The sequence below is a fragment of the Triticum aestivum genome, chromosome 5A (assembly GCF_018294505.1).
Source record: "Triticum aestivum cultivar Chinese Spring chromosome 5A, IWGSC CS RefSeq v2.1, whole genome shotgun sequence".
Taxonomy (NCBI): domain Eukaryota; kingdom Viridiplantae; phylum Streptophyta; class Magnoliopsida; order Poales; family Poaceae; genus Triticum; species Triticum aestivum.
In genome coordinates, this window is record NC_057806.1 from 470,650,243 (window position 1) to 470,664,240 (window position 13,998).

The 13,998-nt window shown below is 48.7% G+C and overlaps 1 protein-coding gene across 1 annotated transcript; it reads left to right on the forward strand.

The window, feature by feature from the left end:
* Positions 1–5,786: 5,786 nt before the first annotated feature.
* Positions 5,787–9,481, forward strand: LOC123104097 (leucine-rich repeat receptor-like serine/threonine-protein kinase RGI4). The gene is made up of 2 exons (XM_044525826.1): positions 5,787–8,738; positions 8,829–9,481. The coding sequence occupies exons 1-2, from the start codon at positions 5,906–5,908 to the stop codon at positions 9,281–9,283; spliced, it is 3,288 nt and encodes a 1,095-aa protein (XP_044381761.1). The 5' UTR covers positions 5,787–5,905; the 3' UTR covers positions 9,284–9,481.
* Positions 9,482–13,998: the final 4,517 nt, after the last annotated feature.

A 13,998-nucleotide genomic window follows, 5' to 3' on the forward strand; every position in this document is an offset into this window, starting at 1 on the left:
CACGCGTGCAGCCTTTGCCTTGTGGGGATACAAACGCAGGCACAATCAGGGAGCAGGGAGGAGGGTGCCGTTAGTTCGAGAGGGACGACTATGGGCCTGTTTGTAGGAATTTTGGAAGGATTTAACGAGGAGTGAGATGCATGGGATGTCATAATACTATCTTGGACATGCCATCTTTGTTTTTTTTTTTGCGAAAATGATCCAGATCTATTATCAATAGTTCATCGGGAGTACAAAACACCTCAAACATAATAAAAATTACATTGAGATTCGAAGACCACCGAACTCCAAACTTTATAAAAATGCATCTTCTCGGTCATAATAGTAATAAGTGAGGTCATATCTAATTCACCGACGGGTCCATGTGCTGTTTTGACCACTTCCACATAATGACGGTTACCATAAGGCATGATCGAATGCAGGATAAATTTGCAACCCCCACCCCCTCCCTCCTCCTCGGCCTCATTCATGGCTCAACTCCTCTTTTCCCCACCGTGCAGTCATCTGGGCATGCGGCGGTAGGGAAGGTTGGATAGTGGCAAGTAGGCGACCAATCGCTCGGTGGGGCTCTCCGTTAAGATAGCTCTAGTAATCTAGGCAACGGCCATACGATCTTCCTCCACAATAGAATAATCAATGCGACCCACTCTCAGTTTGTATTAATGTATTCTTCTTATACTCGTAGATTTGTAGCTTGTTTTTAACATAGAGATGTTAGCTACATTGTGAGATTTCTTTGATTTAAGCACACATTTCTCCTGTGCAAGAAAACTTAGGATTTAGGGTTCCTATTATGGTCAATCCTTAGTGTTGCCCTTGTTTAGTGCTCAAATGACTATTTTTACTAATAGGACCATTTGAGGAGCTGTTCTCACTGAAGATTCATCCTGAGGTTTTATTCTAGTTTTGACATGAACATGGCATATGCCAGAGAGTTCATGTCTACATGTACTCTTAACCATGTCTAGTTCACTGTGGACTATGATGCTGATAATCTTAGCATGACTGTGGTGGTAGTAAAGTTCAAGTATTATACACTATATACGAACCACAATGATCTATTCAATGAAATAGACATATATACCATATGCAATGTAGGATGACCGTCTCTTTCGGCAATTTTAAGCCTTGCCCAATGATTAGGGCATTCATTCCTAGAACAGTTGGCCAATCTTCAACATGAGAAGATATGCATGACAGTTATGCATCGGAAGCACATGCACCCCACACACTACAATAGTAGCGATGATAGAAGCCGACGGCCATGTTACTTAAGGTTGTAGTGACAACCCTATTCCTTGTCTCGCTTCCCCAGCAGCAAGCCAGTGAACGAGCTCACATACATGTCAGGGAATAGGGTGGTGGTGGAAGAGGAGAGCGACATTGAAAGGGGAGGCAAAGACAACCACTTAATAGGGCCTCATTGCAAAATTCTCCAATTACCAACGACAGGAAATTTCTGAGAGCCCGTGTCGACGTGGCGGTGGTCAAAGTGCCACGCACTCCGGTTAGAGGTGAGCTGGATTGGATAGCACCCGATGAATTAATTATGGACTGTCATTTAGGACCCACATATGTACTTTTGTATATTTAGGATTAACTTAACACCCTCAAAAGTATTAGGAGCATCCCTGCATGCATTTAACTTTTCTTTGAAAGGTATGTAGCCTAAGTAAACTTATTTCAAACAACAAGGATATATATATATATCCTAAAACAATAGAATCAACAAAATAGATATGTTGACTAAAAAAAAGAATCAGTCCACCTGGTCTAAATATGCAAAATTGGATTAGCAGAATAAACTATACGACGCACATCCAAGGTTGGCGACTTAATCATAGAGTCGTTCACCAGATGGGCCAACATTATTGCCTCCAGACAGCCACTCACCCATGCACACACGCACGCTTAATCCCAAAGTCCACCCATTTTCTTTCGCACACGCTTTGCCGAATTCGTGTGCTCATGCACGCTTTGCCGAATTTTTTTGCTGATATCACGAAATGCGTTGTGAATTTGTGATATAGGGACAAGAGAAATGTGTGGGAAAGCAGCCGCCCTTTCCGATGAATCAGCGTGTAGACAAAAGAGGATGTTCCGGGTGCGTAGCTGCCTTCGTATGGAATGTTTCTAGGACCGTATGAATCTGATTTATGAAAACATATGCTCATGGAAATGAAGTGGCTACGATGATATACTGATACAGCTCTAGGAATATACAAAAGAGGTTCATCCAAGTTCATGAAGCACATGTAAACCTGACCACATATTTTGCCTGTTCGAGTAGTCTATGTTCTTGCCAAGTTGTTTGCTAGATATATTTGGGAGAAGCTAGGAAGTCATGACAGGGCTATGATCAGAGCAGATAGGCTCAGCGAGGCAGGCAGATGCCCCAAATTCATCAATTTGCTTCCAGCTGCTTTGCTCAGGCTAGCACACCATAGGCGCCACAGATTGCAGGAAGTAGCAGCAACTCAGTGACAGAACCTCATGCAAGTTAACTCCATTCTGCTGCAATATTCAGTTAACGCAGCATGTTAAAATGCTTTTACCTGCCAGAATTCACCCTTCTTGGCAGTAATAAATTCCACACTTCAGGTTTACAGTTGTTCTTCAGCACTCACAGTCGATTTGCTGCTGGCAATTTGAGTTGCTATCCCTAGCATGGTAGCTCTAGAAACCTGGGTAGGCGCCTAAAAGGAGTGACAAATGTGAGACACACAGAGAGTTCATCCCTGTGCAGCAATGTTTCTACTGTTGTGATTTTGGAGAATGTGACCCCGACAGCTATGTGTACCTTACAGTTGCTTTGAACGACTCACTAGCTATATAGATAGATAGATGCCTAAAATTAATGTCAGGTTCTACTAGCATTGCTTAAGCACTGCCTACTCCATGCAAGTTGCAATTGCAAGCAGGAAGTGACTCAAATGTTAGAAGCAAAAGAACAGCAGCAGCAGCAGCATTGTTTAACCGCCTCGACCTTTGTGTGACGGAATGTTCTAAGCCGGCCATTAACTTTAATTACCTTTTGACGGTGCGCATTTTTCAAGCCGGATCTATCCGCGTAAAGTTCATGTGATTTTGTAAAAAAAATGAGGAGCCGGCCATCTTTTATTGGTAGAAACAGAGGGCGCTGGATCAGATCTTGGCTGCCAGCAGCAGGCCTGGGAAAAGTCCTAGTGTCAGAGAACTAACGGAACAATTAGCTGTGAAAGAACTGCATCACATCTCGGGCCAGGCAGCAGTACAGGTTTTAATCTTAACTAACCCTGCGATCGATCGATCCACAGGCCTGCTTGAAACTTAACCATGTGCTCCGCGCCTTCATCTTGTCATGGCATCGTCCTCGATGGGATCTGAATCCAAATGCTGCTCATACGTATTCCTCTGATGTTACCATCCACCACCATATTGGCCATGACATTACACTATCAACCATGTGTGGCACCTAACATGTCCCCTCCTGCTTTGATTTCTCTATGGTAAGCCATCCATCACCCATGTGACCCATTCTAACCGCAATCGACGGTCGATTAGTGCGGATTACTTCGCTGTTTATTCCTTGCGTTGCTACTAGTACAAAAGTTAATCTAGCTTAGTTGACTTGACCTCACATCAAGCTTGTTAGTACAATGGTTAGGTAGGGGTAGTTGGTTATTGCAATTCAAGTTTTGCATCTCAAAAATCATTTATTTCTGACAATATCTCTAGCCATTTGGTTTTAATCTACACAATTACACTTGAACTCTTTGTAAAAAAAATACGATTAAACTTGCTGCATTTTGATTGAAGTAATTCAATCCACAAAGTGAAAGTAGGAGCCGTTGTGAAATAAGTGAATCCACCAGGCACACAAGGTGGAAAGCAAAACTTTATAAAAAAGTTAGAAATTCGATGTTCAAAATGTTAACCTCTCAAACGCCGCAGGGATCTAGCAGCCGTGGCGAGGGTGCTAAGTCCAGATCGACAGGCCGATTAAACTAGTAATTACAATAGGGTGGTTTAAAATTCAACAAGTTTTTATCTTAGTAATATCTTGTTCCTCATTGTCCCTTGCACTCAAAGACATGTACATGTTCTTGCCCAAGGAAATTAGTTTTTAACCAGATTGCATCTGATCTTTTCGGTTACTTTCCAGCGGTTAGCCATCTATTCACATGGGTAAGTTGCTTAGTTTTTTCTAGGTGCGTAGTGCTAACCTTCACCCCTTTACTGCCATGTGCACCCTAAGATTCCCTCCTATGTCTTACTCCTTCTTTAACCCCACAGGCCTATCACTGATGCCCATCACGAGCTCACAAGAAGTACTTAGGACTTGCCAGTTCTTGTATCCTCTGATTAGTGTTATTTCTCATGGCTTGGGCATGTGAGATGAACATGCTTTCTCATTTACAGAGAACATCTGGAGAAGGAGTAATATGAACTTTTGAACTCGGGGCAATGATCACGCACATTATCTGAATTTGATCACATACTACTTTTGACTTTGAGTAATATAAAAAGAAAATAGCAGACCATAAATGGAACAACCCACATTGATTCATGGCTCTACTATTTACAAAATAAATAAATAAAATCCAATCCATACTTCATTGTGTCTAAACCTTGAGAAAAACAAGTTCCAGTTCATCTGGACTGTGAGCCTTTGCCATATATAATTGCCAAAGAGTAGAACTGCATCATCATAGGTCGGAGAACAGAACAACCCACATTGATGCATAAAGAATTACAGCATGCGGTTGCTCAAGAAAATCAGAAGACAGAAAGAAAGAGACATGGGCATATTTACAGTTATTCTTATTCCTGCCAACTACTGCAGATAGTAACTTAAGCAGATGTGCCATAAGTCAAAACTGCAGATAAAGATGACTGCAGTCTGCAGGTAAACATAAACACATACTATACCTGATGATGGGAACATGAACGGGTACTTCAGAGGTTCAGAACTAAAATCGGTGAATTGACCAGCAAAGGAATTATGTTTCACCTGCAAACAGTACATTTGTACTGTGGAAGTGTGGAGATAATGCGAGGCACAGTAATGTGGCACCAATGCAGTACAAGTTAATTTTTTTACAGCTGCAGTTAGTATTTTACCGCCACTGTAAAGTGCAAAGTAGCAGATCTGCAGAAGAACACTTGCGCATCATGCAAAGAGGCAGCCGCAAAGCAACCGGCTCACTGTTCAGACCATCAGAAACATTTGGAAGGTTAACCTAACCCCGCTAAGAAAGGGCCATGCGTCCTGCACATGCTAAAAAGAACAGTAACAGCCACTGTCAACCCCTGCATTTATGCAGGGTAGTACAAAGGAGCCAGGTTTACCTGAGTGAGCCTGACACTGCAAATGCCCCCACAGATCACGAACGGATAGAAGAAGAGTTGGATTACCGAGGGAATTAGGAGCCTGGTGTTTTCACAGAGCACGACAAGGCGCAGATGTTTTTCACCTCGGGAGCCATTAACAAGTCAGATTAGATTAGGGGCGCTGTCATGGCATGGCAGCAGTGATAAGTACGTGCGTACGTACACCAAGTTGGCCTAAACATAAACATATGTGTGCGGTGCAGATGATGGCAGCGCCACCGCCACCTTCCTCCCATGTTCCCACCACTCACTGCACACCACACCACACTGCACTGCAGCGGCCAAAATCTTTTGATTTGATGATAAAACCAAACGGGATTAGCTACTTAATCTGCGCTCATTTGGATCCAGATCTCTAATCCCCTTCTTGTCTAGGGGTATAAACTAATCGTGGCGCGGTGTCCCCCTCTACAATCCCGACGACAGCAATAGGAGGCGCCACGCCACATCCCCATCGCACCACCAAAAAACTTCCATCCGTCCGTCCGTCCGTCCACCTCTCACGCGCGGCCTCGTCGGCCACCGGGCGCCAATGCCGCCGCGCTCCCGCGCCCTCGCGCTGCTCGTGTCGCTCGCCTGCGCCGCGCTGCTGGCCGCCCCGTGCCGGTGCGTCAATGAGCAGGGCCGGGCGCTGCTGGACTGGCGCCGGTCGCTGCGGCCGGCGGGCGGCGCGCTCGACTCGTGGAGGGCGTCGGACGCGAGCCCTTGCCGGTGGTTCGGCGTGTCGTGCGACGCGCGCGGCGCCGTCGTGTCGCTGAGCGTCACCGGCGTCGACCTGCGTGGCCCGCTCCCGGCCAACCTGCTGCCGCTCGCGCCGTCGCTCACCACGCTGGTGCTCTCCGGCACGAACCTCACCGGCCCGATCCCGCCGGAGATCGGCGCGTACGGCGCGCTGGTCACGCTCGACCTCAGCAAGAACCAGCTCACGGGCGCGGTCCCGCCCGAGCTCTGCCGGCTCGCCAAGCTCGAGACGCTCGCGCTCAACTCCAATTCCCTGCGCGGCGCCATCCCCGACGACCTCGGCGACCTCGCCAGCCTCACGCACGTCACGCTCTACGACAACGAGCTCAGCGGCGCCATCCCGGCGAGCATCGGGAGGCTCAAGAAGCTGCAGGTGATCCGCGCCGGCGGGAACCAGGCGCTCAAGGGCCCGCTGCCCAAGGAGATCGGCGGCTGCGCGGACCTCACCATGATCGGCCTCGCCGAGACCGGCATGTCCGGCAGCCTCCCCGAGACGATCGGGCAGCTCAAGAAGATCCAGACGATTGCTATCTACACCACAATGCTCTCCGGCGGCATCCCGGAGTCCATCGGCAACTGCACCGAGCTCACCAGCCTCTACCTCTACCAGAATTCTCTTTCTGGACCGATACCACCGCAGCTTGGCCGGCTCCGGAAGCTGCAGTCGCTGCTGCTCTGGCAGAACCAGCTCGTAGGCGCGATCCCGCCGGAGCTCGGCCAGTGCGAGGAGCTCACCCTTATCGACCTCTCGCTGAATTCTCTCTCCGGCAGCATTCCGGCCAGCTTGGGCCGGCTGCCGAACCTCCAGCAGCTGCAGCTGAGCACGAACCGGCTCACCGGCGCCATCCCGCCGGAGCTCTCCAACTGCACCTCTCTGACGGACATCGAGCTCGACAACAACGCGCTCTCCGGGGAGATCCGCCTCGACTTCCCGAAGCTCGGGAACCTCACGCTGTTCTATGCGTGGAAAAACGGCCTCACCGGCGGTGTGCCGGCGAGCCTCGCCGAGTGCGCGAGCCTCCAGTCGGTGGACCTCTCCTACAACAACCTCACTGGGCCGATTCCGAAGGAGCTGTTCGAGCTGCAGAACTTGACGAAGCTGCTGCTGCTGAGCAACGAGCTCTCTGGCGTCGTGCCGCCGGACATCGGCAACTGCACTAACCTCTATCGGCTGCGGCTCAACGGTAACCGGCTGTCCGGCACGATACCCGCCGAGATCGGCAACCTGAAGAACCTCAATTTCCTCGACATGAGCGAGAACCACCTCGTCGGCCCGGTGCCGGCGGCCATTTCCGGGTGCGGCAGCCTCGAGTTCCTTGACCTGCACTCCAATGCTCTGTCCGGCGCATTGCCTGCCGCGCTGCCGCACAGCCTCCAGCTCGTTGACGTATCCGACAACCAGCTCTCCGGGCAGCTGAGGTCCAGCGTTGCCTCGATGCCGGAGCTGACCAAGCTTTACTTGGCGAAGAATCGGCTGACCGGCGGCATCCCGCCGGAGCTGGGTTCTTGCGAGAAGCTTCAGCTGCTGGACCTCGGCGACAACGCGTTCTCTGGCGGCATCCCCGCGGAGCTCGGGGCGCTCCAGTCGTTGGAGATTTCGCTTAACCTCAGTTGCAACCGTCTGTCCGGTGAGATACCGCCCCAGTTCGCCGGCCTTGACAAGCTCGGCAGCCTCGACCTGTCGCACAACGGGCTGTCCGGGAGCCTCGACCCGCTGGCGGCGTTGCAGAACCTCGTGACGCTCAACATCTCCTACAACGCCTTCTCCGGCGAGCTCCCGAACACCCCCTTCTTCCAGAAGTTGCCGCTCAGCGACCTCGCCGGCAACCGCCACCTCGTCGTCGGCGATGGTTCCGATGAGTCCTCCGGGCGCGGCGCCCTCACGACGCTCAAGATAGCCATGTCCGTCCTGGCCGTTGTCAGCGCGGCGTTCCTGGTGGCCGCCACCTACATGCTCGCCCGCGCGCGCCGTGGCGGCCGCAGCAGCGCCCCGGTTGACGGCCACGGCACGTGGGAGGTGACGCTGTACCAGAAGCTGGACATATCCATGGACGACGTGCTCCGCGGGCTGACGTCCGCGAACGTGATCGGCACCGGCAGCTCCGGCGTGGTGTACAGGGTGGACACCCCGAACGGCTACACCATCGCGGTGAAGAAGATGTGGTCGCCGGACGAGGCGAGCGCCGGCCTCGCCTTCCGCAGCGAGATCGCCGCGCTGGGCTCCATCCGCCACCGCAACATCGTCCGGCTGCTGGGCTGGGCGGCCAACGGCGGCAGCAGCACGCGGCTGCTGTTCTACAGCTACCTGCCCAACGGCAACCTGAGCGGCCTGCTCCACGGCGGCGTGGTCGGGGGCACCAAGGGCGCGCCCACGGCCGAGTGGGGCGCGCGGTACGACGTGGCGCTCGGAGTCGCCCACGCCGTGGCATACCTCCACCACGACTGCGTGCCGGCCATCCTGCACGGGGACATCAAGTCCATGAACGTGCTGCTCGGCCCGGCCTACGAGCCGTACCTCGCCGACTTCGGCCTCGCCCGCATCCTCTCGGCCGGGCAGGGCAAGCTCGATGACTCCTCGTCCAAGCCGCAGCGCATCGCCGGCTCCTACGGCTACATGGCGCCAGGTCCAAAACCTCGTTGCACTTGCAAGATCGTACCACATTTTGAACCTGATTGTTCTCTGACATTTTTGTCTGGTTTTTGGGGGTGTGCAGAGTACGCGTCGATGCAGCGGATCAGCGAGAAGAGCGACGTGTACAGCTTCGGGGTGGTGCTGCTGGAGGTGCTGACGGGGCGGCACCCGCTGGACCCGACGCTGCCGGGCGGCGCGCACCTGGTGCAGTGGGTGCAGGCGAGGCGCGGGAGCGACGACGAGATCCTGGACGCGCGCCTCAGGGAGAGCGCCGGCGAGGCGGACGCGCACGAGATGCGGCAGGCGCTGGCCGTGGCCGCGCTCTGCGTGTCCCGCCGCGCGGACGACCGGCCCGCGATGAAGGACGTCGTGGCGCTGCTCGAGGAGATCCGGCGCCCCGCCGCGGCCGACGACGCCAAGCCGCCGCCGCCGGCCACCACGCTGCCCTCCGCCGCGCCCGCGCCCATGCTGTCGCCGGCGCGCGGCGGCCCGCACTCCAGCGGCGACTCGTTCGCCGTCTCGGACTACTCCGCATGAGACCCATTCGACTCAATTTTGGTGCCGATCGAGCAGTAGAGTTCACGAACAGCAGCAGCAAGCAGATGCTGTTAAATTAGTTACTCAATAATTCGTTGATTAGTGGAGGATGTGTGTAGATCATGGCGTGGCAAGTAATTAATCAATGGATGCTGTACTTAGGTGTAATAATCATCTCTGGCCATGTACATACCCTGCGACATGAATCTTGGTTGTTTGGTCGTGTGGAGCGCGGGCGGAAACATGCCGCGGCACTGTTCCGGTGGGACTGTGGAGCGTGGGTGCGGCTGGTCCTGGCTGGGCTTCGTTTGTTTGGACTTGCTCGCTGGAACGAAATGGACGTGACTTGCTCATGATTGGTGGGTGATGCGGACGGACGATCGTTTAATCACGAGTGGGCGCCGTCGAGGGTTTTGGAACGATCGGGGAGCAGCGGAGTGGGTTCTCCCCCCGCTCCGGTTCGCACGTCCGCTTCGTGTCGACGGGATGTATGAATTGACATTTTTCTTCAGAGGGGACTTCTAGGCGTATCAACTCATTGTATAATTTATTTTCACATTCATAAAATCCATGCTTTTCAATTGTAATTATCACATTTATAAGCTTGTATAGAAATATTAGGGGGTGTTTGTTTCCAGGGACTTTTTTGTGTAGGGACTAGAAAAAGTCCACCTTAGAGACTTTTTACCAAATGGGAGGGACTTTTTAGGGACTAAACTAGGCATTTGAGACTAAATGAAGAAGACTCTCAAGGAGAGTCTTTTTGGGACTTTTTAGGACTTTTCCAACAATGCTCTTCTATGCACCCATTGGTCCGTCACCCCATGGTGTTATTTGATTGTTATTTTTCTATATACTAGGGGCAACATGGTCATTTAATAACCTCTAGGAAGGGACTAGAGACTTTTTAGTCTCTGGAAACAAACAGGGAGGAACTTTTCAGTGACTAGAGACTTTTTAGTTGGGACTAGAAAGACTAGAGAACCAAACACCACCTTATTCTCTAGACTGGGAGAAAGGGTCCACCTTATTGAGGCTAAGCCTAATGTAGTGGTCTTGTTCGCCATAAATTGATGGAGGGGCAATGGCTTGCCCAGGCACCAATTCAGCTGCACTTGCTGGTACAAAACCCTTGCATTGCGAGTGGTAGCAGCCCCTTGATTTCAAGTCTTTCTGGGCAATAATGAATGGAAACATGTATTATTGTTGATGTATGTAGACTTACATTTAGTATGATACAACTTCTAACTAGTGCAAAATAACGGAAAACTATAGTATGAGCGAGGTACTATAGAACTTAATAAAATGGCATCAATTACATTTACAGTCCAGTATGTAAAGAATCGAATATCTCTGTTATTGTACAAAGAGGGGGAGACCTGCCAGCAAAACCACATTTTGAAATGCGAGTTTCGTGGAAAAGCATTTGAGTTTACTAGAATGGGTGATATGTTTGTACATGAAATCCAGTTTGAATTCACCCGCAAAAAAAAAAAGAAATCCAGTTTGAATTAAGTGGTATTTTTCTCCATCTTGACAATAAATCTATAAGGATGCTCCAGATTCTTGAGAGTACTCTTGATTTGGTGAAGCCCATATAATCATTTCAGCTCAGAGGCCATAGAATTTTCCTGGATCTGTGTGCCACATTGCATACTAGTGATAAAAATTAAAGCTCAAATTAGTGAATAACCAAAAAAATAGTAGAGCACAATATAATAAATAAGTGAGGATGTGTCTTCTTGGCCAAACAAGTTTTACGAGGTTCTCCTACCCAATGTTTATAATGGGATTTTTTCTATCCTCCTTTGGAGCTAGTATATTTTTTTGATGGCCTTGTGAGTTTCTCATACTAGATCTAGCTTGATCCACATGGAGCAGTGTCATTCCTATGCAACTGGACCTTTTTTAGTGTGCATACAATAGTTCATGTGCTTTGCCGATAGTGTTCCTCGTGAGTTTGGGTTGACGACATTTTCTCTCCTCCTTGTGGAATGGGTAAAACAACATTTAACCCTCTCTCTCCCCTACCTCAGATGTGAAGAGTATTGTTAGCACTGTATTGGTATGCTAGGATAAGTCTTCTATAGAGCATGGCTTAGGTGCCTTTCTAAATCTGTCGATATTGATATTTTGGTAGCATGATTTGTCTATTTATGGAGCTTAATTTCTGCTAATTAACTAGGAAAATATTTTATTTTCAATAAAATACAGAGCTCGTTCCTCTTGCGATAGTTTGTTTTGAATGGAGAGTTGCAAGGGACTACTAAAACATGGCACCACCTTGTTACTTTAACCACTTATATAATTTAACTAGGCCAACTATGATTTAGGTGAGTCAGTAACAAATGTGGATTTCCACGATTGTTTCTTTGTGATTTAAGTATGGGATGTCAACTTAAAAAGTAACTTGAATGTACCTCTCAATACATCACATGCCATTTTGGCATTTTTATGATCAATTCTCGCCAATTAAAAAGCAAACATGGCTCAAATCTAACACGTGATAAAGCAGAGGTGAGATAGAGAGATAGATAGATAGATAGAGAGAGAGAGAGTACATGAGAAACAATGTTGGTTCCTTCATCCATGATATTGAGTCTCCATGGAGACTGAAACGTTTGAGGTCTTAAGGCGTTCTGCAAATGGAAATTCCAGTTCATAGTTAGCAATATAATTGTTATACAAACTCGCCGATAGATACTTATTTGTTTCCACATGTGGTTCCCTAGATTTCAATTAGGCACACAAGTAACAAAAAATAGTAACATATGACTACAACCAATAGTAGTTCTTCATATTAATTGGTCAAGTAGATACCAGAATGACACAAATGCATAAATCGACTAAGAAAGAGTTGCATGTGTAAAGCAAAAAATATTTTTTTTACCATCTCATGATTGTCATCGATAACTATCGGTTCAACCAAGGTGAGGTAGAAAGGTATGAACAAAAAGCACAGCAAGAACGATTTGACAACATAGCCCATTGGTACAAGCAATTGTGTTTCTTCCAATGAAACATGTAACTATGTGATTCCTTACTTGTATGTCATGCATATAGATAACACAACTTATATAGAGTTGATCCAAATGTTATTTTTGGAAGCTTTATATTGCATCTTACTTGTGTATCACTCAACATTTATTGAATAGTCAACCGATGCACCATTCTTTCTTGAGTAGATATACAAAGCAATCGCTTAATCAATGTTCATTAACTAGGACTTGATTTACATCCAATTAATGATTGTTTAATGACCTATCTTCCTTATATGGATATAGATCAATTTAAACATCAGTATAATTAATAATGGACTTGGTTTAGACACAAATAATGGATGGATGTATGATAATATATGTTTTCTTATATGGAAAGAAATTAGTTGTGATGTCAATGTACCTTGTAGAACATTACTCCTATAAAATATGAAGGAGTACTAGCCTTCGTAGGTGCTTCACGGGCGACAGAGCTCTTTCTGCCATCCGTTTGTGGCTGGCGTGCAGCGGAAACCTCTCGGGGAGGCTTTGCATCGTACGATCTTCCCAAAGGGTGGGAGATCCATGAAGGGTGGACCACGTGGTGCACCAGGGGCCACCACATTTGTAGGCATCGATGTCAGAGCTAAATCCGTCCGATCTCTGGTATGGGATCCCGAGCTGGCGATCTCGGCTTGATGGTAACATGAAGTAGAGAGACACAATATTTCACCAGGTTCGGGCCTTCTCAAAAAGGTAAAACCCTACGTCACGCTTCTATTGTATTGATTGTGGATGGGGTACAAAGTACAAGATGATTTACCTCGAAACCGTATGAATGAATCTAACCCGCCTCTACGAACTAAAACACTTGGCTTATATAGGGGGCGAGGGGTACCTAGGGTTACACAGGGTCAGTTGCATCTACAGAAAAACATGCCAAATATTTGAATATGCCTTAAAGTATATGCCAAGTCTTCGGAGGATTCCATCTTGAGCACGCCAAGGGCAATAGCTTACGTGGCCCATTCTTCATTCATCAGTGGTCCTTAATGTCGGGGATATACCCCACAGGGGATGACCCGACGCTTAGATGAAAGGTTGAGACCCGATCAAGATCCCGAAGGACAGGGCCGACTTACCCTTGGAGCAACCAGAGCCAAATGACAAAAGACCGGAAGGAAACCTGGCCCAGGTGGCGAGGCCCGCTTACGGGAGTCCCAATGCTAGAAGGAGTCCACCTAACTTGGACGACACCGAAGGTTTAGAGGACTTACAGTAGGACTTTGATTATGGATAGAACCCAGAATCCATTGTATTTCCACGAACCCGACTATTATATATAGAGGGTTCCTTGGACGTCCAAAGGGACAAACAAGTTAGAATCCCTCGAAATCTAGGTAGCGAAACAACACCCTTGTAATTCAGATCATCATCATCAATAGCAATCAAGCAGGAGTAGGTTTTTACCTCCACCATGTTCCAGACACTTTTCCCGTCAAGTCCAATCAACGGGAAGAGGGCACATCTTGGCGCGAGCGAGGAGCCATCCCCCTAGTCCTATGCGTAGATTTCTTGGCGAAGGGCTTGCCTCATACCCACTAGCATTGCCCACTAGCTGATCAGTCAATCAGTAATCAATGGCCTTGACACATGGTGTTGAGATCCCATCAGGGGCAGGAATCAAATATTTTGACACCTGCCACTACAGGTTTGAGCACGTGGTGCCCGTGTGTA